At 40.1% G+C, this 25145-nt stretch overlaps 1 protein-coding gene and 1 pseudogene across 1 annotated transcript in view; both read right to left on the bottom strand.

Annotated features, from left to right (window-relative positions):
- Window positions 1-6598: 6598 nt before the first annotated feature.
- Window positions 6599-25145, bottom strand: part of Tbx20 (T-box 20) — a 58431-nt gene continuing 39884 nt past the window's right edge. The window contains exons 7-8 of the mRNA XM_005346957.2: window positions 8888-8997; window positions 6599-6939 (exon numbers count right to left, since the gene is read on the bottom strand). Coding sequence (XP_005347014.1) covers window positions 6599-6939; window positions 8888-8997 — 451 coding nt within the window. The remainder of the gene's footprint in view (window positions 6940-8887; window positions 8998-25145) is intronic.
- Window positions 12136-12915, bottom strand: LOC101996848 (annotated as a pseudogene).

Below are 25145 nucleotides of genomic sequence, written 5' to 3' on the forward strand. Positions count from 1 at the left end.
CACTGTGTGAAACCAGTGTATTACACTGAGCGCCTCCTGAGCCCAAGGAATGTTCATTTTAGCATAGTTCAAGGTTGACTTATTAGGTTAAAGAATCACACTTACGGTGTTGTGTTGTAAAACATTCAAACAAGCGCAAGCAAAGCTCCAAGTGGGCAGGCTGATTTTAGGCCAATCTGGAGTCATTTGGAAAGAGGGAATCTCCATTGAGAAAATAACCCCACCAGACTACCTTTGGTACCACAAGACAAACCAGTAGTGTGTTTTCTTGATTAGCAATTGTGGGAGGGCCCAGCTCACTGTGAGTGTTGTCATCTGCCCAGGCTGGTGGTTCCTGGTTCTGAAAGGAAGCCTACTGAGCAAGCCATGGGGAGCAAGCCAGGAAAGTAAACAACCTTCCTGCACGACTTCAGTTCTTATCTGCAGGTTCCTGCCCTGAGTTCCCTAGAAGATGGACTTCACTCTGGAAGATGAAATAAACCTTCTCCTCCTCAAGCCACTTTTAGTCATGTTGTTAAACCGCCACAATAGAAACCTAGCTAAAACACCTAGATTTTCCTATTCTACTATCTTGTGAACTTTTTCCGTTTATGTACATTTTGATTTAATTTTTGTAGCTGTCAGGCCTGTGCCTAAACTCATAGTTTTGCATATGGATATTACACTGTTCCAGGACCAACGCTCAAAGATTACTTTCCATGGAATGGTCCTTGATTAATTATGGAGATGAGATTTTTATGTTGTATGGGTATGCTGTGAGGTCCTCTATGCTACTTATTTGATCTAGTCATGTTTTTAAAAACATTTAACAACAACAACAACAACAAAGAAATAACTAATGTCACATCGTCTATTTTAATGTAGCTTTGAAGTACATTTTGAAGTAAGGCCTGACTCCATCAGTATTGTGCTGGCTTTATGTATCTTTTACCCTTTCTATATAAACTTTAGAACAAATTTGTTTATAGAAATAAAGCACTTGCTGGGTTTTTTAAGTAGAATTCTGTTAACTCTATTGCTCAAAGCTGTGAACTGACATCTTTTCAATATGGATCTTTCCACATAAACATGCTGCCCTGAGCGTATCTGCCACCCAAATTGATTTCTAATACCCTTTCCACTAAAAGGAGCCTGGGTTACTTCTAGAAAGGGCTGGCAAGGAAGGTATAAGATAGACCTGAAATAGTTCATTGTGACAGAAACTGAAGAATGGCTAAAAATAAAAAAAAAATAAATGGCTCAAAATTCTTAATGACCAAATCTGAAACAAATGGAGCTTTAAAGTAATTAAAGATAGAAATGCTGTAAAGCATTGACAAATCTGATAATTTTGTCATGAAGCACCAAGACAAGCTGAGGATGTGTATAAATGCAACATGTCATTCTGAAGTAGATGTGAACTGAAAGAAAACTATGCTCAGTCAAGTGATAAAATTTTAGTATAGATAATAGGTCATTGTTGGATTTCTTAGAATTACCAAGCCACTATGCCTATTTGTTGTTTTTAAAAACATGTTTTGGGTTACTTCTGGGAGTGGGCCGTAGGCTCAACATATGCTCCATCCGTTCACAAGACAGTTTCTGCACTGTGCGTATGTATTTCCACGCACTAGTGTGTTTGCTACTCAGTGCACATGTGACAAAGCAAATGGCAATTGAGACTAAGAATTGGTGAATCCGAATAAAGGATACACAAGATTTCTTACATTATGCTTACAGTATTTCCCATAAGTGTGAAATCCTTCCAAATATATCTATGAAAGCTTGAGTTCTGCATACACAAAAATATAGTTTGCAAGCAGAAGGGATGATAGAGCTGTGTAAAGACCGTGCAAGCAGAAGGGATGATGGTACCATGTATTCTGAGGAACAGTTGTGTGGAGGATGCCTAAGACCTTGAGTTCGGTTAATCCTTCTTGGTCAGCCCATTTGCTGTAATGTCATTATAGCGTGTGTCAGTGCTCATGGCTTGGAAAAGGCAGTAGTTTTTAAGCTACATAGGATCAATTTCAGAATCAATTGTTACAAGAGACATAAAACCATATTTTTCTCTGAGGGTTCACTGGGTGGAATATGTGAGTGAAGAGAATTAAGTAGTACTAGAAAAAGAGAAAAGTAGGTAGGACTATGAGGGTGTCTTCCTTAAACAACAATGTCACAACATGACATCATAGCCGGGATCATATCTGGGAATGGCTGGCTGAGTATCATCCAATCCTCCTCCTTACCAGGGGAGAAAGCTGGCACCAAGAGTCACTGTGTGTAGATAATAAAAGGTATAAATGTGTTCATATGTATAAATGCCACTCCATTCTTCACAAAAGAAACCAGTACCCACACATTCATGCTTCTGTACAATTCAGGATAATATATAATTTTAGCTGTTTACAAATAACATGTTATGCTTCAAATATTACATAAGGTTGATAATACATTTCTGGCAGAAATAAATATATTGCACTTAAACAGAACTTCATTAGATGTTACTTCATAGCATTAGGCTTATAATTTTTCCCCATAGAACATTTCCCACACCCTTCCCCCACCCCACACACTGCATTACAGTGACTTTTCCACGCAATTCATTAAGCAAATGAAGACACAGCAAACAAGAAGACCGTGACAGTCTGCTTAAACAGGTGATACAGAATTTCATACTTTAGTTAACAAAAGAATCTTTTCAGATTTCTAAAAAAAAAATGTTAAAAGCAACTTAATACAACATGTCTTTGAGCCAGAAGTAAAATACAACAAATTGTATCTTTTGTCCAGATGTACTATTATACACACACACACACACACACACACACACACAATTTTTTTTTTTACAGAATTCTTTCTTTAAAGAGGGAAGATATTGAAATTATGTGAGGGGGACAGATAAAAATAAGCTAGAAAATATGAATTATTAAGCCATCAAATGCTACAAGTGAGCCTTCTATGTTTAGCTTGCAGAGGAAGGGTAAGTGTTTTGGTGTTTTTAATCTGGTATAGACTAGTAAGCCATGACAAAAGGGTTTTATGCTTCTTGAATGTTTTAAAAGTTTATAATCTTCCCGTTGCTTGTTTACAGCAATGTCTTTCTAAGACAATACAAAAAATACATATAAACCCCACCCTTCCTGAAGTAACTTTCTAGAGGAATAAGCGAATTTTTTTTCTTTTGTCTACTGGTTTTTTAGAATGGGTATTGTTTTGTTCGTAATAATTATCAATTTTAGAACACTGAGTGAAAACCTGGGTTTTAATACAGCATGTTAGCATGTTCATTGGTGACTAAGTCACCACCGAGCCTTCCTGCCTAACAGTGTGGAAAATCCTCCCATCCATTTTATACATAGGTGATTTTCCTCAGCATAACTGTCCTTTCCATAAGGACTGTAGCTTGAAAAGTTCATCAGAAATAGAGAAATAGGATAAACAATCTAGCATCTCCCTGAAACACGCATAGGCAATGTGAGACATGAGGTTTTACTTCTAAAAATATTTCTTGGGCATGTTGAGGATTCCCTTTCTTTTTATTACTGTGTTTGGGGATGGGAGTGTTGTACCTGGAGAAGCAAAATGGCAGACGCTTGGCCAGTGGTTAGGGAGGTGAGATTTACAAATGGCCCAGAAGTCAGTGCAGCTCTTACACAAAGCCCACACAATGTTACTGCTACATCGTGAATCTCTACAGAGAAATTTTACCACTCACTACCAGTGCTGGTAACCCTTCCAGACAATACACCATTGTTACTAGCTGGAAACGCCAGCAATGGAGCAGAAAGCCCTGAGCTAGACAGTGTTACCTAACAATTGTTGATATGTCAAGCACAACTGGATGTAGTCCCACAAGAACTGCTGGGGAGAAAAAGCAGGTGGGATGATTCACTAAACAAAGAATGGGCACAACTCAACTTAGAATTATTGAGGTATATTTTAAAGCCAGTGAGTTATGAACGAGTCCATTAGAGCTCAGTAAAGCAAGGCTGGCCAGGCGTCCTCAGCAGCACTGCGCTTGGCCACGCAAAGGGGAAGACCTGAATTTATTCCAACTATATTTTAAGGCTTAGTCGTGATTATTCAATTGAATTTACCTGTTACTATCTAATTCTTGCCATCAGTTTCGGTGGAGTGATTTTTAAATAGTAAATTCCCAAGGAATTAATAAGAATTGATGGCCAGAATAAACTCCAAAGTTACAGGTGGCTCCCAGGCTTGACTGCTAGGCACTCACACGGCCCCATTTCCCTTGGATGGCTTCTGTCTGGTTCGTGTGATACCAACAGGGGAAACAAACACCCAGTTAAGAAATTTAGGGGGAAAAATTTTCCAGAGCCTGCTTTACTCGGCACCATCCATGCAATTCAGTTTCGTTCTTATATTGCCAAATTACAAGAAAAATTCCAAGAAATATTGGCAAAGATCATATTTAACAACAACAACAACAACAGCAAAATTCTACTGTGAGGCACACAGATTGGGAAAACTACACACAGTATTAAAACAATCATCTCACTGTCATGGGAAAGAAAGCGCAGACACTCACTCACTTCAGTATCCCGGCATCCTAGAGGACAGTGGTTTTCCCTACAGCACTTTACTCCGAGGTCCTTTTGCAAGAGGCCAGTCATTGAGTACCATTACCTACCCTAACCCTACGAACGTTTATTTTAAACATCACTCACCACTGGTTTTAAAAATAAATGCATGTCTGTACTTGTCTGGATACCAACTCCCTGTGGATTCAACTGCGAGATGATGACACACAAGAAGCCAGATTGGCCGGCAGTGTCTGACAGGAGAGTTTAAAGTGGTTTTGTTGACAATTCATGCCTCTTTGGAAGTCCGCTACAGACTTTGGTGGAAGAATATCAAGTGAGAAATCTAAAGCCAGCATCCCACCCTACGCTGTGTGTGGCACCTTGTTTCAGAGGTTGGACTTGGCCTAGAAAGTCATTCAACGTGGAAACATCAAATTGCCGAGTGATGTGGTACCTATATTGAGCTGATGCCTAAATACACTTCTGCTGTCAGGAGTGCCATTTCCCGTGTCTCCTAGCACATTCAATACATTTGAAGTAGGAACAGAGTAGAATGAAAACTACATACGAAATTTAAACTAAAATAAAGTTCAGGGGAACTGTGTGAAGCAAACCAGTCACATCCTAAAGGTGGAACACACTGTCTTCAAAGCTGAAGGTCTAACGACTTTAATAAATCTATGCTATCAGGGATTTATTACTGTAAAATACCAGATTTGTTGCCCTGGACTGTAAATGCTAAGATACATGTTGTTCAAAAATAACATATTGATTATATAGCAGTAAAACATAATCTCTAGTGTATTTATAAAGGGGACGCTTAAGAAGGAAGCAAGAAGCTGGCTGCAGCCCTAGTTTGCTGGTAAGAACTGTCAGTGTTTCTGTCAGGGAGTCACCGGACTAACATGCAGTTTCATGTTAGCGATGGGGAAAATGGAAGGGAGTCTATAAATGTATCACAGAGAGATAAGAGAAGTCAGAGGCAGGGCACACCCATGCCCGCAGGCATACGTGAAAGCGTGGTGAGCCTCCTGTGAGAGAATGGCCAGTGGCGAATCCCTGACCACAATGGCAGCAGAAATAAAGCAGATTCTAAAATAATCAGATGTTGGCCCAATGTGTTTAAATACGCAAAAGATCCCCGACACTGAAGAAAAAACGAAGGGGACTTTGGTTCGCATTGCAGAGAAATCCCCTTCAGATGAGAACCGCCATATTTTGACTGTAGTTTGTACAGGGGAACCTTGCCGATCACCACACACGGGCTCTGGAGAGGTCCCGGGTGGCCACGCCAGCAGCCTATTGAGAATGCAGCACCCCAAAAGCTAACCTCTTCTATAATAACAGAACACCTTTCTTTAAAATAACAGACAGAGTGTTTCCCCTGCATACCTGCAAGGGTTTTTGCAAGAGAAAGAATTAATAGGAAAAAGAAAAGGGGAACGGACTGAAGACAGAACTTCTGGTGTCCTGGCCCGTGGGCAGCAGGAACTTGGGAAAGGCAGCTCCCGCTATTCGTTCATACCACAGGATGCATTAGCACCTACTCCGCCCCTTCCCCAGCAAACTGACAGAAAGGAAACTAAACATGCTTAAGCCACAGCACTATAAATGTTTCGCTATTGGCTCCCATTTCACACTGGGAGAAACGGAGTTCAGCATTTCAATATGCTATGTAGTATTGCCTTCTGGATGATGCTTAGGACCTGTTGATAGAAAGAAAACCTATACACAAGGATTTTATACAATACTGCATCAACAGGACTTTTAAACACTAGGAATAACGCACCTGGAGATTCCTTTGCCTTAGATCATTAAGCTTCCTAGGTAAACTGATGTCTTGTTAGTTGTAGGAGCAGACTGGCTAAACTTTACACTGGATCCAACTGCAGATGAATCCTGGCCCATGATGCATTCCCCTACACTGTGAGTCCCGCTCTCCTCTTTAATAAGTCCTGTATTTCCTGGAGAGCCCCTGCTCCAATTCCTTACATCCCACCCACCCATCCCCCTCCTGTATTTCCATACCCTTTTGCACATTCTGGATCTAGCTCCCTCAACTCTCAGACGAGTCATACAAACGGCGTCATCACAGCAGAGGAATGGCGTAGTCCTTGAATGGCTGCATAGGGCCCCTGCTGAAAGTAATGATGATATCGAGGCATATGGAATGATGGGAACGTAGGACCACTTCCCTGCATCGAGCTGGCAATGGCGGATGGGGTCAGAGGCATTCCCAGGCGGCTATATGGTGGCAGAGAACCCTGTATAGGGTGAGGAATGGGTGTTGCTATGGACGCTGTGCTGGTGCCAAGAGCAGTCAGGGTCTGTGGATGCTGAAAGCCAGGGAAACTGGAAGACGATGATACCCAGGAACTGAGAGACAAATTATCAGATGTTGTAAAAGCTGATCCTGCAAGAAAAACACTCATTAGATTTAGGTGGCTCTGTAAATATACTGATGAAGAACTAGAGATCAGTTATTTTCATTGCTGTTGTTATTTTGAGATAGGATCTTACTATGTTGCGCTGGCTGTCCTTTAATTCACTATATAGACCAGGCTGGCCTGAATTCACTGAAAACTTGCCTACCTTTCCCTCCTAAATGCTGGCATTAAAGACATGTGCAGCTATGCCCAGTTTAAGATCAGTTTACTTTAAAAAAAAATTGCTAGTACTCCACATTGAATAGTAGTTGGGCAATAGATGGGACTCAATTATTTCTAAAGAAGGGGTTGGACTGTGTTGACTCATCAGTTGAGAACACTGTATTCCAGGGGACAGTTTGAATCCCAGCACCCACATGATAGGCCACAACCGTCTGTAACTCCAATCCCATGGGAATCTGATGCCTTCTTCTGACCTCTACAGACACCAGGCATGCATATGGTACACAAACATACATGAAGATAAAGCACTTGTGTGTGTGTGTGTGTGTGTGTGTGTGTGTGTGTGTGTGTGTGTGTGTAATAAATATAAAAAAAGAAAGAAGAGAACCCAAAGTCAGGAGGCTAAAGCAGTGAGGGTGGTTGGGTTTAGGAAGAGTTTGGAGAGGGAGCTGAATGTGATCAAAACACACTCTATGAAATTCTCAAAGAACTAATAAAACTATTAACATTTTAAGAAGAGGGGGAAATGTTATATCAGCATTTCAAAAAGACAAACCAACATGAACCTTACTAAAGTGCAGATCCAACTTTCTAGATGAGAAGGTATCGTTGACATCCTACACGGAAGGAAGAACTAACTAAACAGAAGAGCAGTCAGCTGACTGCAAGCCTGCATATTCTGGAGCGGCCGAGCAGTGATGCTTTGCCGGAGAATATGACCTCATTTCCTTAAAGAGATCCACATATCTGTAGCACCTATCTGTAGGAACCAGACATGTCTCAGCAAAGCCACCTTTTCCCAAAGTCGTCATGAAAACCCGAAGAATAAATTCTTCTACACCAGGAATGCTGAATTTTCCAACTGCGTAATGGTTCGTGGCTTCCTTTCCCTGAGTTATTAGAAATGCCCTGTGTTTTCACTACTTGTGTTGCTTGGTATTTTAGAAACAAACCCAGAAGAAAGGATAGAAATTCTTTCCCCATGTTACCAGCCTAAGGTAGAGCCACACTGGCCTCTCTACTCTTTCTTCCCCGTCTTTCGTGCTTCCCGTGTGCTCCGTCTTCTCTCGGAGCTTTCTGCTCAAGGAAACTTGACTCAGTTCCTTTGTGCTTTGTGTCATGTGTGCAGTGTGTACTGGACAATCTCGAGTGTCATTCCCCACCCCGTTTTTGAGGTACAGTCTCTTACTACTCTGGAGCTAACTTACTATCGCAGACTGGAAGCCAGGGAGCCCAGGGATTTGCTTGTCTCTGATTCTCCAAGTCAGGAAATTCTAGGTAACCAAGCCATCTCTCTACCCCTTGGTTCAATTCTTGCTTTAACTGTTAGGGCCAGTGATGGCCCTCTGTCATGATATTCCTCTTTTAAAAGCGTTCTTCATTTTGAACTTTGATCCTAACAAAATATCCCTGATTTTCAAATAATAAAGCTGAGATTCAAAAATGGTAAGAAACTATCCAGAACTGTGATTGGTGGCTCTTTGGCAGTAAGTCACAGACAAACCCATCTCTACCCTATTCAAAGGTTCTATGTCTGTTACCAACAAAACCACAGACATAGTAGCCACTCAAGCAAACTAAAGAGGCATAGGAGGATCAGCATTGGAGACTGCTTCTTTTGGAAAGGCTTGAAGGCACTTATTGACATGCGCTCCCAGAGGACCAGACATTTCATCAGCAACCTGCCTTCATTCCCTGTCAAGGGCTCTGGCCTCCAGCAGCTCCACATGTCCACATGGTAGACAGCCTTACCTCGATTTGGAGTTGTCTGGCTCTCCTCCCCCAGTACATCCTCTTCTCCGTAGGTGCGGATGGGTGACCGGGCATAGGAATGCTTCTGGATCAGGCTCTCCACACTCTCCCTGTGGAACAGAGGGATATATCACAGTTCTCTTCTTGAGAGGAGGTTGGGGGTTCACTAGCCTATTTTTTCAGCCAAAGGGCAAGACAACTTTCAAAGCTTGTACGTTCATTCACTGTAAAGAGACTTCTGGAACATGAGGTCAGATGCCTAAGTGCAAATGAATACAACAAGGCAGAAATAGAAGAACACAGAGCAATGAAATATGGTTATAGGAGGATGGGATTTAATGAAGCAAAAAGTGATGAATGAATCTACTATAGGACGGCAATAAATCTTATAGACTTCAGCAGATAATGATTCAAAACAGATATGAATTGATTCAAATATACTGGCTCAGAATATGATAAAATATTGGGAAAAGTTCATAATATCAGTTATAAAATGACTCAGTATTCACTCAGAATGTAAACACACAGAGTACATGGCAATATAAACAGCTTGGATAATGGACCTAGAAGATCTTTGTGGTGTTTAAACTGGAAATTACATAAAAGCTGTAACAGATACATGAGCAAATCAAGACCCTCAGAAACACTGGTACATTGTCTTTGAAGAGGCTCTCCCAAGAGGGCAAATAACTCTTTCGAAAAAACATAGTTATGACCTATCAAAGGGCCAAAAATTGATATTTTTAAATTGTGTATAATGAGAAAGGAGAAGCCAAACACCCAACTGCTTACTGAAGAAATAAGAAAATAAATCAAGTGTCACAATAACTATTCAGCGTAACATTTGACATTTCACAGAGATATATCCACACTTGTGAAGATGCTATCTAATTAATAGTGTGTTTGGGGTTCTAACAGTTTACATAACCATGACGCTGTGAGGTCTTTTCCCCAACAGATAATGGGGAGAGCCCACTCCTGCAAATTCCAATGTTTTGTCAATCTCTGTTTGTAGAGATCACCAAAAACCACAATGCCCTAATTTCTGTTGCTGAATTAAAGTATCAAATGAGTTTTCACCAGTACCCAAAATTCATTTTTTATTCAAAATTATACTGGTTATTCTAGTTTCTTTATTTCCATATAAATTTAGTACTTGTTGATTTATTTTTAAGATTACTGAAATTTTAATCAGAATTGTATCTGAGATGTACACCAATTTATGGAGAGTTGACATTTATAATATTGAGTCTCTTTCAGCCTGTGAATAGTATGTCCTTCTGTTTATCACTAGAGCTAAAATGATTTAAATATACCAGCCTGACACATCGGAGCCACATTTATCTCAAAACGTTTCATGTTCTACTAAATGCTTTTTAATTTCAATTTCCAACTTCTCATTTATAGTAGATATAAATGAACTTTTCTTTTGCATGCTGCATGTAGCTTGCAGCTTTGCTAGCACACATATTTGTCCCAGTGACTCTTTCAAAGATTTGCATTTGTATGCAGTTGTGATATCTAGGATCAAAAGTGATTTCAATTCTTTGCTTCTGTTCATAATACATTTTATTTTACTTCCCCCCATCTTACTGCAACAACCATAATCACCTGCACAGCTCTGAATAAAAGTGTTCAGATTCACTTAGTGAGATCCCACACAACGTTGTTCCCAGGACTTGGTGGTTGGCTTTCATTGGAATTGGTTTAATGAAATTCAAAGAATTGATCCCTCCTCATCCCATGTTGCTGACAGGATTTTTCAAAATAAGTAATAGATTTTGCATTTTGATTTTGTTTTTGTTATTTTCTGTGTCTATAAAGAAAATAAAATGGCTTTTCTTTTTTAGTAAGTTAATTTGATCAGTTACATTGGGTAAACTTTTAGTGTTAAAATAATTTTGTATTTTTGAGGAAAACTCTAGTTGGTCATATTGGTCATATCAGTTTTGTTTAACTCAACCTCCTAGGATTATTTTAAAACTTTTCCCATGTATATTCAAAAAGGAATATTAGACTCTTATTTTCTATTTTGCAATATCTTTCCTCAATCTTAGTCTTAAGGTAACAATGTCATCATAACATCATTTTAAAAGTATCCTTGGATTTTCTTCCTGTTGTTATAATAAAATTGCCTACCAAAGCAACCTAAGGGGAAAGGGTTTATTACAGCTCATAGTGCACAGTTCACCATGACAGGAATAAGACAGAATAAGCCTGGGATGGCAGGTCATGTTGTAGTCACAATCAGGAAAGAAAGAGATGCAAACATGCTGCCTCCACTTACACAATCCAGGATCCAGCTAGGGCATGGTGTTACCTCATCCACAGGAGATAGGTTTGAGTTAACACAATCAAGATAACCACACATGCTCAAAGGTCTACTTCTCAAGTGACTACAGGTCCTGTTAAATTAATCATTAAAACTAACTATCACATAACCCTTCCCTTCGGTTTACTAGAAAAGCTGAAAAATTTTGTTACTGTACATTATTTAAATATTTTGTATAAGTCACCAGGGGGCACCTTAGCCCTTATGGAAACATTAATTACAAATTCACAACTATCAAATTACATTTCTTCTTGAAATGTACTTGATAGTTTTGTCTTCAAAAATTTTACTTGCCTCCTTTAAATTGTTGATATCATAAGTGTGCTGATTATTGTACTATATAATATTCTCTTATTAATTTTTGTCTTAGCTTCTTGTGTCTTTGCTGTAGTAAAATGCTCTTACAAAATCAACTTACAGGGGAAGGGTCTTCCCATCTCAATTACTGTGATCAACACAACTCCCCACACATAACATAGAGCAGCGGGTCTCAACTTTCCCAGTGCTGAGACCCTTTAATATAGTTCCCCATGTTGTGATGACCTCCAACCATAAAATTATTTCATTGCTTCTTCATATCTGTAGTTGTCTACTGTTATGAGCTGTCATTTAAATATCTGTGTTTTCTGATGCTCTTAGGTGACCCCTGTGAAGGTTCACTTAACCCAGAAAGGGTCACAACCACAACTTGAGAACCACTACCATAGCCCAATTTTCTCTGGTCAGCTCTTCATGGCGGTCAGAGTTGAGAGATTATGCAGTCTCAAGAGTGGTGTTAGTCCCCACATGCCTAATAACGGGGACTGTGTTTCCTTCCTGATCTGTTTGACTGGAGAAGTGTCCATTTTAGTAATCTCTGCATTCATGTTCCTGTTTTTCTCCCCTTATTTTCTTCCCCCCCCCACAAATAAACCTTTTATTTGTCACTATTAGAAACAGATTCTTGGACCGGTGACTCATATCCATCAGCCCGTTCAACTTTAGCGCCTGTCTCGTCACCAATAGCTTTCCCAGAACTACCACCTTCACCAGGGAGCTCCAAGAGATTTCCCAATTCCAACTTGGGTTTCTTCGGCATTTTCACTTTTCTAACAAAGACATCATGAAGAGAATAAATGGACTGGCAAGGCTTTTCTATGTCTTTCCCAATGCTGTCTAGAAACCACTTCCTTCAAGTCATTTTGTCTGCACTTCTCGGATTATAATTTTCATCATCTTCTGGATCTAGGGGACCTCTTAGTGCTGTGCCAGGGAGGTCTTGCTTATCTGATTGTAGCATTTTTCAGTGAAACCAACACAGAACAGGCAGAGCAAATAACCATCGCCTGTCTTGACATCACCATGAGCGTCAATCATGGTCCGCCACTTTTTGACCATGGAACACATTTTGTCCCAGGTAAGATCCATGCCGTGAAAGTTAGTTGGACAGTTTTTACCCTAAAGATCCTCAGTAATTACCTTGAAATTTCTAAGTGCCGCTTTGTCCTTCTGTAGATCAGCAAAGCTCACTTCAAACATATGACTCTTGAGGCCATCAGATGCAATTTTGGTTCCTTGAGTCCTTGTAAGCAGTGTTTTTCCAATGTTTCTGATATTGAACACAGTAGGAGCTTTCACATCATACCAACCTTTCTTAGAAAAAGATCACTCCCTTCCTGATGGCTTTCTTCAGGCACTTGTTCTTACTGACCGCCATGGTGCTGCTGAGCGCTCTTATGGTTTTTTCCTTCTTTTGAATCAATTTGTTCTTCCTCTCCTAGTTTCTTTGAGATTGAAGATGTGGGCCATTGGTCTTAGACATTTCCTCATTTCTAAAGGAAGACTATACTACTCAGTAGTGTTCTAACAGCTTCCCATATGTTCTCCTTTTTCTTCAGTCCAAGATATTTTCTAACTCTCTTGATATTTTCCTCATTTATATCTACTACATGGTTTATAGTATTTAAGAATTTGTCAAGATATCTTCATGTTAATGATTTTTCCTACTGTTTCTTTATTTCAGAGAAATATTTCATAAGACACACATATCTTTGACTTTATTGAGCCTCATTTTATAGTACAGATCTCAGTCACTATGGTAAGTGATCTGTCACTTAAGCAGAAGGCATATTCCACTACTGTTGAAAGGGGTGCTTTCTAAATGTAGACTGAGTCAGGCTGGCTAATAGAGTTGTTCAAATATTCTGACTTCTTTCTCATTTTCGCCTATTTACTATTGAAAGAGGCTCTGAAGTTTCCAACTCTGGTTCACAGATTGTCTGTTTGCCTTGTAGTCCTGTCAGGCTCGGGGTTCTGATATTGGGTGTGTATATAGGTCTAAGAGAGAATGCTCCTGAAAATGATGTGACATTTGATTCCAGTCAGCCCTACCTTGGTAATACAACTATTCTAGCTTTTTCTTGTCTTTTCTTTTCTTTCTCTTTTTGAGATAGGATTTTCTGTAACTGAGGAGATTTCCTAGGACTCCCAAACCACTTTCCTCCAGTTCCTACATATTGGGACTTAGCTTGTACCATCATGCCCTGCTTGGTCTTCTTTAGTGTTAACTTGTTACACTTGTTTTCTATGGCTTTACTTTCAAGTCATTTCTTTATGATTTAACATGTCCTTTATGGGCATTAGCCTCCACCTTTTGATGAGGGCGCTTAGCATACATGCAGGTGATACTCCCAGCTGACTGCTAGTGGCTGCTTTTGTCTGCAGCTTTGCGGGTTTTGTTTGTTTGTTGTTTGTGCGTTTGTGTTTGCTGCTTTTTTTTTTATTCGTTTGTTCTCAGCTGTAGTTTTGCTTTTATTCTTTTTTTTTATTTATTGGTTTGTCGAGACAGGGTTTTTCTGGGTACCAGTCCTGGCTCTCCTGGAACTTATGGACCAGGCTGGCCTTGAACTCACAGAAATACACCTACCTCTCCCTCTTGAGTGATAGGATTAAAGGCATGTGCCACTACCGCCTGGCTTTCAGCTGTTTTTTATCCTTATCATCTTTCCCTTATGGCTACAGCTTCATAGTCTCTCCTTATCTCCTTTTCTTGTTTAACAGTTACAGCTTCCTTCCATTACTTTACCGACTGTCTCCACATTTATAGTTAATACTGAATTTGTCACAGTCTACCTCAAGGTGATATTGCACCTTTCAAGGACAGTGGAAGAATCTTGCCAGTCCCCAGCACTTAAAAAACCTTGCAGTTATATATTTAATTTACCCCTTCTAGCGTTGTGTCCATCTTTTAAAACACTGTATGTTTTATAAATTTCTCTCTCTACTTTTACATCTTTTAAAGATTTAAATGATATGGAAACATTTTGTTTATCCAAGTCCTTTGCATTTCTGCCAGTCTTCCTTTCCTCCTGGAGATCCAGAATGGCACCTAGCACAATCTCTTCTGCCTAAAGGACTTCCTTTAACCGATCTACAGAGCAACTAGATGGTGGGGATGAAGTCGTCGGCTTTTCTGTGTCTGGAAAAGAACCTTTGCTCTGCTTTTGCTTTTAAGAAGTCATTCTGGTGGCTGTCATAACTCTACCGACTCACGCTTCCCCTCGGCTCTTCAAAGACAGTTCCTTGGTCACAAGAAGTCCGTCGTCGTCATCGCTGTCATCCTCAGCTTTGTTCCTCTGACATAATGTCTTTAATCCCCTCAGAGCTTTCAGTGTTTCCTTTGTCATTGACTTCCAGCCATTCAATTATGATGTAGCTTTTACTTTCTTCGTGCTTCTTGAGCTCACCCTGGTCGAACCTTCTGGATTGCGTGTTTAATTGTTGTTAAATTGGGGAAAATTACATTTCTTTTCCCGCCCTCCAGTGACCTTCCAGGGTCTCTAGTTACATATATGTGATGCCTCTTCAAGCTCTTTGTGTTGTCTAAGTTGTTTCTTTGTTCTCTTTCACCCTTGAGAGTTTGTTAGTCTATCTTGGATCTCACAAATTTTGTCATCTGCTGTGTCTAATCTGCCCTCCGCCCACCCAGTCTACATTTGACTTTGTAAATAGTCACTTCTTTCAGAATTTGATGGGATCTTTTCTTTATCTTCCATGCATCTACCTCTGCATATTTGAAATTGTCATGACAACTATCTGATTATCTCTGTTGATTATAACATTGACATGACTTTGACATTAATTTCAGCTAATTTACCCTCGTGGCTGGGCATATTCTTTCATCTCTACATACCTGGTCCCTTCTTTCTCTGCTGATGTTTAGACTTGACCTTGTCACCAGGCATTGGGAACTGATCTTGCCAGGTACTGCAAGTCCTCACATTCCCACACATATTCTGAAACTTTGCTGTGGGACGTGGTTACATTAGTTGGAAATACTTTGCAATTCTTCTTCCAAGGATCTGTTAGGTAGGGCTATTTTTCCCTCCCCTTGTGAAACAAATCCTTCAGGAACTTTGCCCAGTGTCCTGTTGAGAGGTATTCACCCCTGTGTCAACACTACTGCTGCTTATCCCTTCTGCTTCCACCACCTTCTGGAAATCCCTTCACATCTTTCAGAACACCCGAGAAAGACTCTTCCTAGATCTCTGGCTTTCTTTTCTTTAAACCCTCACCTATCCCTCTCCCTCAAGTATCCTCCGAAGTCTCCTAGCATAGGACTCTTACACTCTGACTTCTCAAGGAAGCCTTCAAGCGCGCCTCCCTTTCTCTCTCCCATGTCCAGGTCTGAACACCCTCAAAAGTAACGCACTGGGGCATCACTTCCTCTCTCCATGTGCTTTGTCCTCAATGACTGCACTGCCTTTTGTTGCTTCAGACCCAGTGTCATTTTAAAAAATGTTTTCTGTGAAATTAGGAAACAACCTTCCTCAAGACTCAGCAATACCACTTTTGGGTATATATCCAAAGGATGCTCAATCGTGCCACAAGGACATGTGCTCAACTATATTCATAGCAGCATTGTTATAGCCAGAACCTAGAAACAACCTAAATGCCCCTTGACCGAAGAATGTATACCGAAAATGAGGTACATTTACACATTGGAGTACTATACAGCAGAAAAAAAAATAATGACATCTTGAAATTTGCAGGCAAATAGAGCTAGAAAACATCATATTGAGTGAGGTAACCCAGACCCAGAAAGACAATTATCATATGTACTCACTCATACGTGGTTTTTAAACATAAAGCAAAGAAAACCAGCTTACAAATCACAATCCCAGAGAATTTATACAACAATAAGGACCCTAAGAGAGACATACATCTAATCTATATGAAAAGTAGAAAAAGACAAGATCTCCTGAGTAAATTGGAAGCATGGGGACCATGGGAGAGGGTTCAAGTGAAGGGGAGAAGTAGGGAGGGGAGCAAAGAAAAATGTACAGCTCAATAAAATCAATAAAAAAAAATTTTAAAGACACTACCGAAAAATGTTTTCTGTGTTTTGTTTGTTTCTCGCCCTTGATGCAACACCTTTTCTCGGAGCAGTGTTCCTTATGATGATGTCCTTCTAAGAATCTCAAAGCCCACCAGAACTCCTAGATCAACTCAATCACAGCATCCAGGGGTGGAACACTGGTTTCAGTAACTGGCAGAACTTTCCAGGTAATTCCAACAGAGGGCAAGATTTAAAATAAAGGGGAGATATATGGAGGAAACTTTTCACCAAGCACTCTTCTCTAAGTTTTGAACTTCTGATGTATGTATTATTTATTCAGAAAATACTTATAAAGTATAAAATGTCATATGGCTCTCACAGCTTACAAAGGCAGAACATAAAAGATCTGATGTCCAACAATAACATTTCTGGGACTTATGATAATGGATTAATAAGAATAATAATCATATCAGCTTTTATATCAACATAAAAGACATAGGAGATTTCATGTTACATTGGAAATGCCATACATGTTAATGCCATTCGTTGACTGTATGAATGAATCCATGAGGAGGAGGTGGACTACCTGCAACACTCCAGCCCTTATTACTAGCCTAACCTCTCTTTGTTTGTAAACCAGGGAACAAAATATTTGCTACACAAGTTCAGTCTTATGTTCAAGTAGATAAATATACTTTTGTGCACTTATTTATATAGGTGCATATATATGGAATTGTTACCATAAACAATATGTTATAGAAATTGTAGGGGTATTAGCAAATAAGACAAAAAAATATCTTCCCCTTGAAGGAGAATGATGAGAAAAAAAGAGGAGGGAGGGGAAGGAAAGAAAGTAGAGGGAGAAGGTGGTAGATATATTCATGACAGTATATATACTCAGGATGGTATAATATGCCATCATGAGGGGAAACAACATCCTGTCTTTTTCAGCAAAATGGTAGAACAAAAAGACCTGAAGTTAAATGAAACCTTGGCTATGGAAACATGTGTTTTGTGTATGTCAGTTAACAGAAAAAAAAGGTTTTGATGGAAGTTGATAATTAGAGGCCAGGAAGTGGGAACATAGGATGGTAAAGAACAGAGAACTAGACTCAGTCTCTGTGTGTGTGTGTATGTGTAATGTGCATGGATTGAAGCACAACACTAATATGTTAATTTAAAAGACTAAACAGAAAGGATGGCTTTAATCATGACAGACCACACTTCTGTACTGTTGAAGATAGCAGCCTCTAGAGCTAGTAATATTTACTAACGACTCAACACACTGTAATATCAAAAGGGTCTCTGCTTAGGGTAAGTTAGGTGACTAAGAAGAAAGTCAAGTTGGCTGAATAACCCATCATAAAATGACAATCAAAAACTACACCAAAGTCGATGTCTTTTAAGTCTGTGCCTGAATCATGCCGTTAATATTTAAAATAAAAAGTTGAAAGAGTTGGTCACTGTTTATACATAAGGAAAAGAATTTGCTTAAATAGCATAGGAAAATGCCTCCTTTTGAATAACTATAAGAGAATATAGCAGTATGTTTCGAAAATATATTCCTTTTCCAGGACTTTCATGTGTAAGCATTTAAATTCCAAAGAGGTGTGTAGTGTTTGCCTCTCCAAAAGTGCCTTTATAGAACACCATTTAAGCATCTTTATATTCAACAAAAGAAAACTCATTTTCCAAATGACATGATGAATCACTGCCTTGTGAAAGAAACATTTTGCTTTTCTATAAAAAGTACATTACATTCATTTTGCCCTTGCTAGATCACTGGTATCATTACTTATGCTGTTCCCTGGGAGTGGGGGGGGATTTTATCGAAGTGATTTACTTGTGTCAGGCCTGGAAGTGAACTGAAAGCAATAGCAGTTCTTATATAGAGGACGGGCTAATTGCATTACTGCCTTTCAAGTGATTGAACACAGTGGTGCATATCAGAGCCATCTCCTCGGAGATGCTGCAAAGAGTAGACAGCTCACGCTGCTTACTTTAGGGCAAATCCCTGTTTGCAGCAGAGAGGAAAGAGCAAAGACTCTGTTTAGCCTGCAAAGCCATCAGAAGGGTTTCAAAGACACTGTCCCAAGACGAGTGTGGAGTTCAGCTAGCGGGATGAATGATTCACGTGTTATACACTGTGTGATGCTCAGTTCTGCTGCCTCAGACTGCAAGAGACTGTGGTTTCTGCTAGACTTGCCTTGCAGTTACCTGAGTACCACTGTGAAGGAGTAGTGGTTTTAGCATCTAATGCTAAACTCGTCTAAGCAAAGGATGGCATTATTGCTTTAGGTGGTCTTCAGTGGATGGCTTCTGACTGCTCCGTAACTGTCAAATCTGGGAACACTTGTTAGAAACACAAGCAGACAGAAGTTGACGAAGCAGAGAGGAGGCAGGCAATCACTCTGTTCTCTCTGTTACAGTGTTCATAAGCACTGAAACCATTTCAACAATTTCTTCAGAGCCTCAGCAAGCAAAACCTTCTGGAAGTGGAAATGATTTTCTTCCTTCATCCTTGGAATTAAAATGCTTTTTTTTTTCTCAATGCTCAAAACCCAAATTTTCCCCTCCCCTCACATTCTTTTCTGCATAACTGCCCTTCCAAACACACCTTTTCCATCAGCACCTGTCAGCTTAAGGGCAAGTATTTGCATGAACCTCTGTTCAGCTAGCTTATTGGAAACTTCAGGGTGCAATGCCTCTAAGTCTATCTAGCTCTGACCCAGGGCTTCAGCGTTCTGGGGTGTGGCCTGAGCACGTGGAATATTTCCATGTAGTTCAGATGTCATTGGCTGGAGGCCCCATATGGGGAACCACTGGCCTGGGCAACCTGCATGAGTGTGTTTGCCCCAGTGCCTAATCAGAAGCTGAGCTTAGCAGCTTGTCCTGTAGCATTGAGGACATATTGTCTCACTATTCTACATCTCCATAGTAACACAACTAAAATGAAGATTTTAAAGTGTTCTCATTCTTAGTGTTGTTATTAGATTATGCAAATTAATACAGTATTCATTGGTCCCTGACACAAGAATGCTCAATAAACATGTATAGATTAAAAAACTCAGTTTGATTTCAAAACTGTATTCTATTAAGCAAACTTATTTTAGATAAGACACTTCTGGTCCCTACACTTTTCCAAGCCTTATTTTCCTATAATTTGCTAAGTCACAAAGAAAATCAGTAAAAAGCAAATGTCATTTCAATTTAATTCTAACTTTCTCTTTTAAAGATAGGCCTTCCTCCCCTCCAAAAACAACCAACAAAACAAACAAAACAAAAAAGCTTGTGTTTAGGAAGAAAATGTCAAACACACTAAAATCAATCTAATTTATAGAAAACAAAACATTTAAATTTTCTTTTTCATTACTTTGTTCTTTATCTCTCCCCTTCTGCTCCTGATTTGGACCTTGGGGTTGTACTCTGATGCTCCAATGTGGGACTCTGTCTCTGTCTCCTTTCATCGCCTGATGAAGGTTAATATCCAGGAGGATGTCTACATGTTTTTCTTTGGGTTCACCTTCTTATTTAGCTTCTCTAGGATCACGAATTATAGGCTCAATGTCCTTTGTTTATGGCTAGAAACCATATATGAGTGAGTACATCCCATGTTCCTCTTTTTGGGTCTGGCTTACCTCACTCAGGAGTGTTTTCTATTTCCGTCCATTTGCATGCAAAATTCAAGAAGTCATTGTTTTTTACTGCTGAGTAGTACTCTAATATGTATATATTCCATAAGAGAGCACGAGCAAGGAAATCAGGGCCATGAGGGGTGCACCCACACACTGAGACAATGGGGATGTTCTTTTGGGAACTCACCAAGGCCAGCTGGACTGGGTCTGAAAAAGCATGGGATAAAACCAGACTCCCTGGAACATAGCGGACAATGAGGACTGCTGAGAAGTCAAGAACAATGGTACTGGGTTTTGATCCTACTGCACTTACTGGCTTTGTGGGAGCCTAGGCTGTTTGGATGTTCACCTTACTGGACCTGGAAGGAGGTGAGAGGTCCTTAGACTCCCCACAGGGCAGGGAACCCGGTCTGCTCTTTGGGCTGATGAGAGAGGGGGAGTTGATTGGGAGAGGGGGAGGGATTTAATAAATAAATAAATTAATTAAAAAAAATTGTTATTTATCTCATGTCTCATTAAGTCTTTTATAAATAACTTCTTGTCACAACATCTTACTAAAGATCTGTGCAGCTACGTTGTAAATTATAATTCTTCAATATCTGTACATTCTATAAAATATTTAAAAAATGAAAACTTTGGGATAATACAATTTGAGATATATTATAAAACATTAATTTTAATTTAAGAACTGAAATATAGTATGTAATCAATTTTGGAAAAGCAAATAACTCTAAGTTCATCTTTTAAAAAGCTTTTGGACTTGATGTTTATTTATTTGACTAAATCCTACTGGATTTTATTTTCCTTAGTAGTATGTATTTCTCATTTTGTATTATCACTAACAACTTAAATAAGTAAAGAAACCACTGAAAAACGCATAAGATCTGTTGTTTTGTTTACTAAAATCCCTGGCTATGACTGGAAGAAATCTCTTTGGCCAAGTTCAAAGAATTCAGTCTATAAATAACCCCTGGTAAGTCATGAGGTATTCTTCATTGCAGACATTGTAGGCTTTTCACTGTATGTTTTGCAAAATATAATTGTAAATACAACTGAAATACAAATGAACGATTAATGGAATTAGCAAACAAAGTTGTAAACCACAAAAATGTAGTTACTTTTGCTTCCTCCTATCCATGACCAATTCCCTCCTTTAAAAACTGAAGTAAACAATATTCCCTTGGCCCAAATCTATTCCATCGGCTTTCTTTCAATAGCTAAGGAAGGTAAGAGAATTACTTCTGTTGTACACTGGGCTAACAACTGTTAGGTTGAATTGGTCAGCTCACAGCATGCATGGCCTTTTCAGGAGTCCTGGGTGACAGAGTCCTCTCTTTCAGAGCTAGACAGTACCGGGGAGAAAGCACAGAAGTGCAACCAAGAAGGATGAAGGCAAAGATGTACTAAGGGCCCACAACTGTACGGCAGAAAATCTCATCTGTGGGGAAAATGGCTGCATGTCTAAAATAAAATGACAATAACATCTAAAATAGTGGGGTAGAGGGGAATTGCATTTAAGGAAATGCCTCTAGTGCAGGAGAGCCAGAGAGGTACCTGAGGGTAGCATCCATTCTGTTCCACCGAGCTCCCTTGAAATGGCTCACATGCCAGAGAACCAGATGAACTCCATGAGGAGAAGGATTCTTCATCATCCTCATGGTGCATTTTCCCCACAACTGTCCGCCCTCCTCTAAACTTACAGTCACACTTTCAGCCACACAAAGACATGCACTGGGAAACTCACCAGAGCTTAGTGTGGGGATGGTCTCGGACTGTCTTCAAAATACGACGCATCGTAAGAAGTCTTGCTTGGTGTATGAAGGAGTGAGCAAGGGAAGTTTTAGCACTGATGCCACCCTCCCCATATTGTGTCACTTCTATTTGGAAAAGACACAGATATGCAACAGGTACAGAGTTCCTGTCTGAAGATTCTGCCCACAGATGACAAAGAAATGGTAGCAAAAGGAAAAAAGATTTTCTAACTATTTAATGATGTAAGAGTATTTTTAACATCTATATTCATGTTTCTTTATCTGTCTTTCATACCAATTCTTCAAAGACCCTTCAAGTTCCCAGGATCCTAAAGGGGGATGGTGTTACACATGTATTTAATGGGGGAGAGTCTTCTGTTTTGTATTAATTTCATTGGTTAAATAAAGAGACTGCCTTGGCCCTGATAGAACAGAAAATTAGGTAGGTGGAGTAGACAGATAGAATGCTGGGAGAAAGAAGCCAAGTCAGTCAGTCAGTCGCCATGATTCTCCCACCCAACACAGACACAGGTTAAGATCTTCCCTGGTAAGCCACCTCATGGGCTACACAGATTATGAGAAATAGGTTAGATCAATATGTGAGAGCTAGCTAATAAGAGGCTGGGACTAATGGGCCAGACAGTGTTTAAAAGAATACAGTTTCCATGTAATTATTTCGGGTAAAGCTAGCAGGGTGGCAGGACACAGCCCCGCCATTCCTATTACAACGTGTATTCCTCCATGTTGCTCTGCTATACCAGAGTACATGAGCTTGGGTTCTTCCTAAAGAAAAGATGTGCACCTCTCTCGTGATTTTAGAAGTTAAATATCCAAGAAAGGTCATGCTCACTTTTCTAGGGCCAAGATCAGCTCCATCTGGTGAGATCCTCTTGCTATTTCATAACTTGGCAGGCGACATTAAGTGACAGCATCAAGTGTTAGTGGCAAGAGAACACCCAAAAGAAACGCCATAAGGTGGTAAAGAAAGCAAGAGAATAAATATGCAAAGGAGGACAGGTTTCGCTTGTACTACTCACTCTTGAGGTAGGCAATATAATTTTTCAAGAACAAGAACTCATACCCTATGGTGGGGAAAAAGTATCAATCCCTCTTGATGACCTAGTACTCAAAGACACTACTTCCCAACACAGCCACATTGAAAATAAAGTCACGCAGTGAAACCATATAGGGTCAAGTTATTTTCAAGTTATTCATAATAAATGAGGCACATATTTAGAAAACAGGCAAAAATAACACAGTTCTTCAAGATGTTTAAGAGGTTTTACAGGTGCACATCTACACATTGTCACTGTCTCACCCCACCCTTGTCACCTCCATCCCACCCTTGTCACCTCCATCCCACCCTCATCATCTCCATACCATTCTTGCCATCTCCATCCCTACCCTTGTCTTCATCCACCCTTGTCACCTCAATCCTACCTTTGTCACCTCCATCCCACCCTTGTCACCTCCATCCCTACCCTTGTCTTGATCCACCCTCGTCACTTCCATCCTACCCTTGTCTTCATCCACCCTTATCATCTCCACCCCACCCTTGCCATCTCCATCCCACCCTTGTCATCTCCATCCCACCCTTGTCACCTCCATCCCACCCTTGTCACCTCCATCCCGCCCTTGTCATCTCCATCCTGCCCTGTCATCTTCAGGCCAAAGCCGCAAGTACTAAAACAACCCTAATAACATCTTCACTGCCAATGTGAAAACAGAAAAGAGAAACTAAGCAGCAACCATCACTACCTGGACTTCAGAATAAAGCAAGCCTTTTAATTTAACCCAGAAGAAGGCAAGGCAAGACTGGACTGATGGCACATGTCTGGGTTGCAAACATTTAGAAGCTGGAGTGGGAAGATGGGGTTCAAGGCTACTATAATGTGATCCTGACTCAAAAAGGGGGTGGAGAGAAAAGGTAAAAAGAAAAGGTCACTTGAAGGAAGTACTATTTCTTGGTGGGAAGTCACCTTGCTGTCAACATTCCCCAGGTCATTAAAAGCATACCACATATAGTTAAAGTTTTTCTGTGGGTCCTGTGGCTGGAGTAGAGAAGAAGCTACATTGTGTAACTAAATATATAAACTAAAAACATAACTGTGTTCCAACAAAAATCACTTCATCTCGCTAGTCTTGTTCCCAAACCCCACATTTAAAAGTTTTATTCAATGTACAGGAATTTTTTAATGATTTTCTGAGGCTCTAAGTATGGCTTCTAAAGCAACATGGTAATATAAGCTTACATATTTAATTTCCTGCTCCACTTTCATGACTAGAGAAACCCAGAAAATGAAGGACAATGACAACTCTATACTTGTATATTTCAGTCACAATAAGAAAAGAGATGGGGAGGTACACCCATGTGCCACTTACCAGTGTATAAAGAAAAATACTACTTGAGAACAACAAATCATTTTTTTTCTAAATCCCAGCTTGGACTAGTTGGTGAGCAACAGGTTCCATACTCCTGAAGAGTAAGAGAAGCCAACAAGGAACTGTCAAGTAACAGTGCACTTGGTTGGTTGGGAGGTCCTTCTGTCTATGTGTTGCTTTCTTTGGTTAATGTTTAAGAAACTGCCTTGGCCTGTTGATAGAGCAGAACTTAGGTAGGTGGGGAAGACAGAACAGAATGCTGGGAGAAGGAAAGAGTCAGGGTGACGCCATGGATCTGCCGCCAGATATAGATGTGTTTGCCAGTAAGCCACTGCCACATGGCAATACACAGATTAATAGAAATGGGTTCAATTAAGGTGTAAGAGTTAGCCTATAAGAAGCTAGAGCTAACGGGCCAAGCAGTGTTTTAATAAATACAATTTCTGTGTGGTTATTTTGGTTCTGAGCAGCCAGGACAAACAAGTGGCCTTCCTCCTACACTTCATACCCTAAGCGGTGCCATCCATGACCCATATCTTGACTATCTCTAGGGAAGGGTGCATGCTCACTTAGCTGGGAGTGGTTGGAGCTTAACCCAGATGAGTTATGCTGCCAAGGCAGGCAAGAGTGCTACGCGAAGGGCTGGAGAGATGGCACAGAGGTTAAGAGCATTGCCTGTTCTTCCAAAGGTCCTGAGTTCAATTCCCAGCAACCACATGGTGGCTCACAACCATCTGTAAGGGGTCTGGTGCCCTCTTCTGGCCTTTATGCATACAGACAGACAGAATATTGTATACATAATAAATAATATCTTGCATATCATCATAGAACCTTCATCTGG

The sequence above is a fragment of the Microtus ochrogaster genome, chromosome 5 (assembly GCF_000317375.1).
Source record: "Microtus ochrogaster isolate Prairie Vole_2 chromosome 5, MicOch1.0, whole genome shotgun sequence".
In the NCBI taxonomy this organism is placed as follows: Eukaryota; Metazoa; Chordata; class Mammalia; order Rodentia; family Cricetidae; genus Microtus; species Microtus ochrogaster.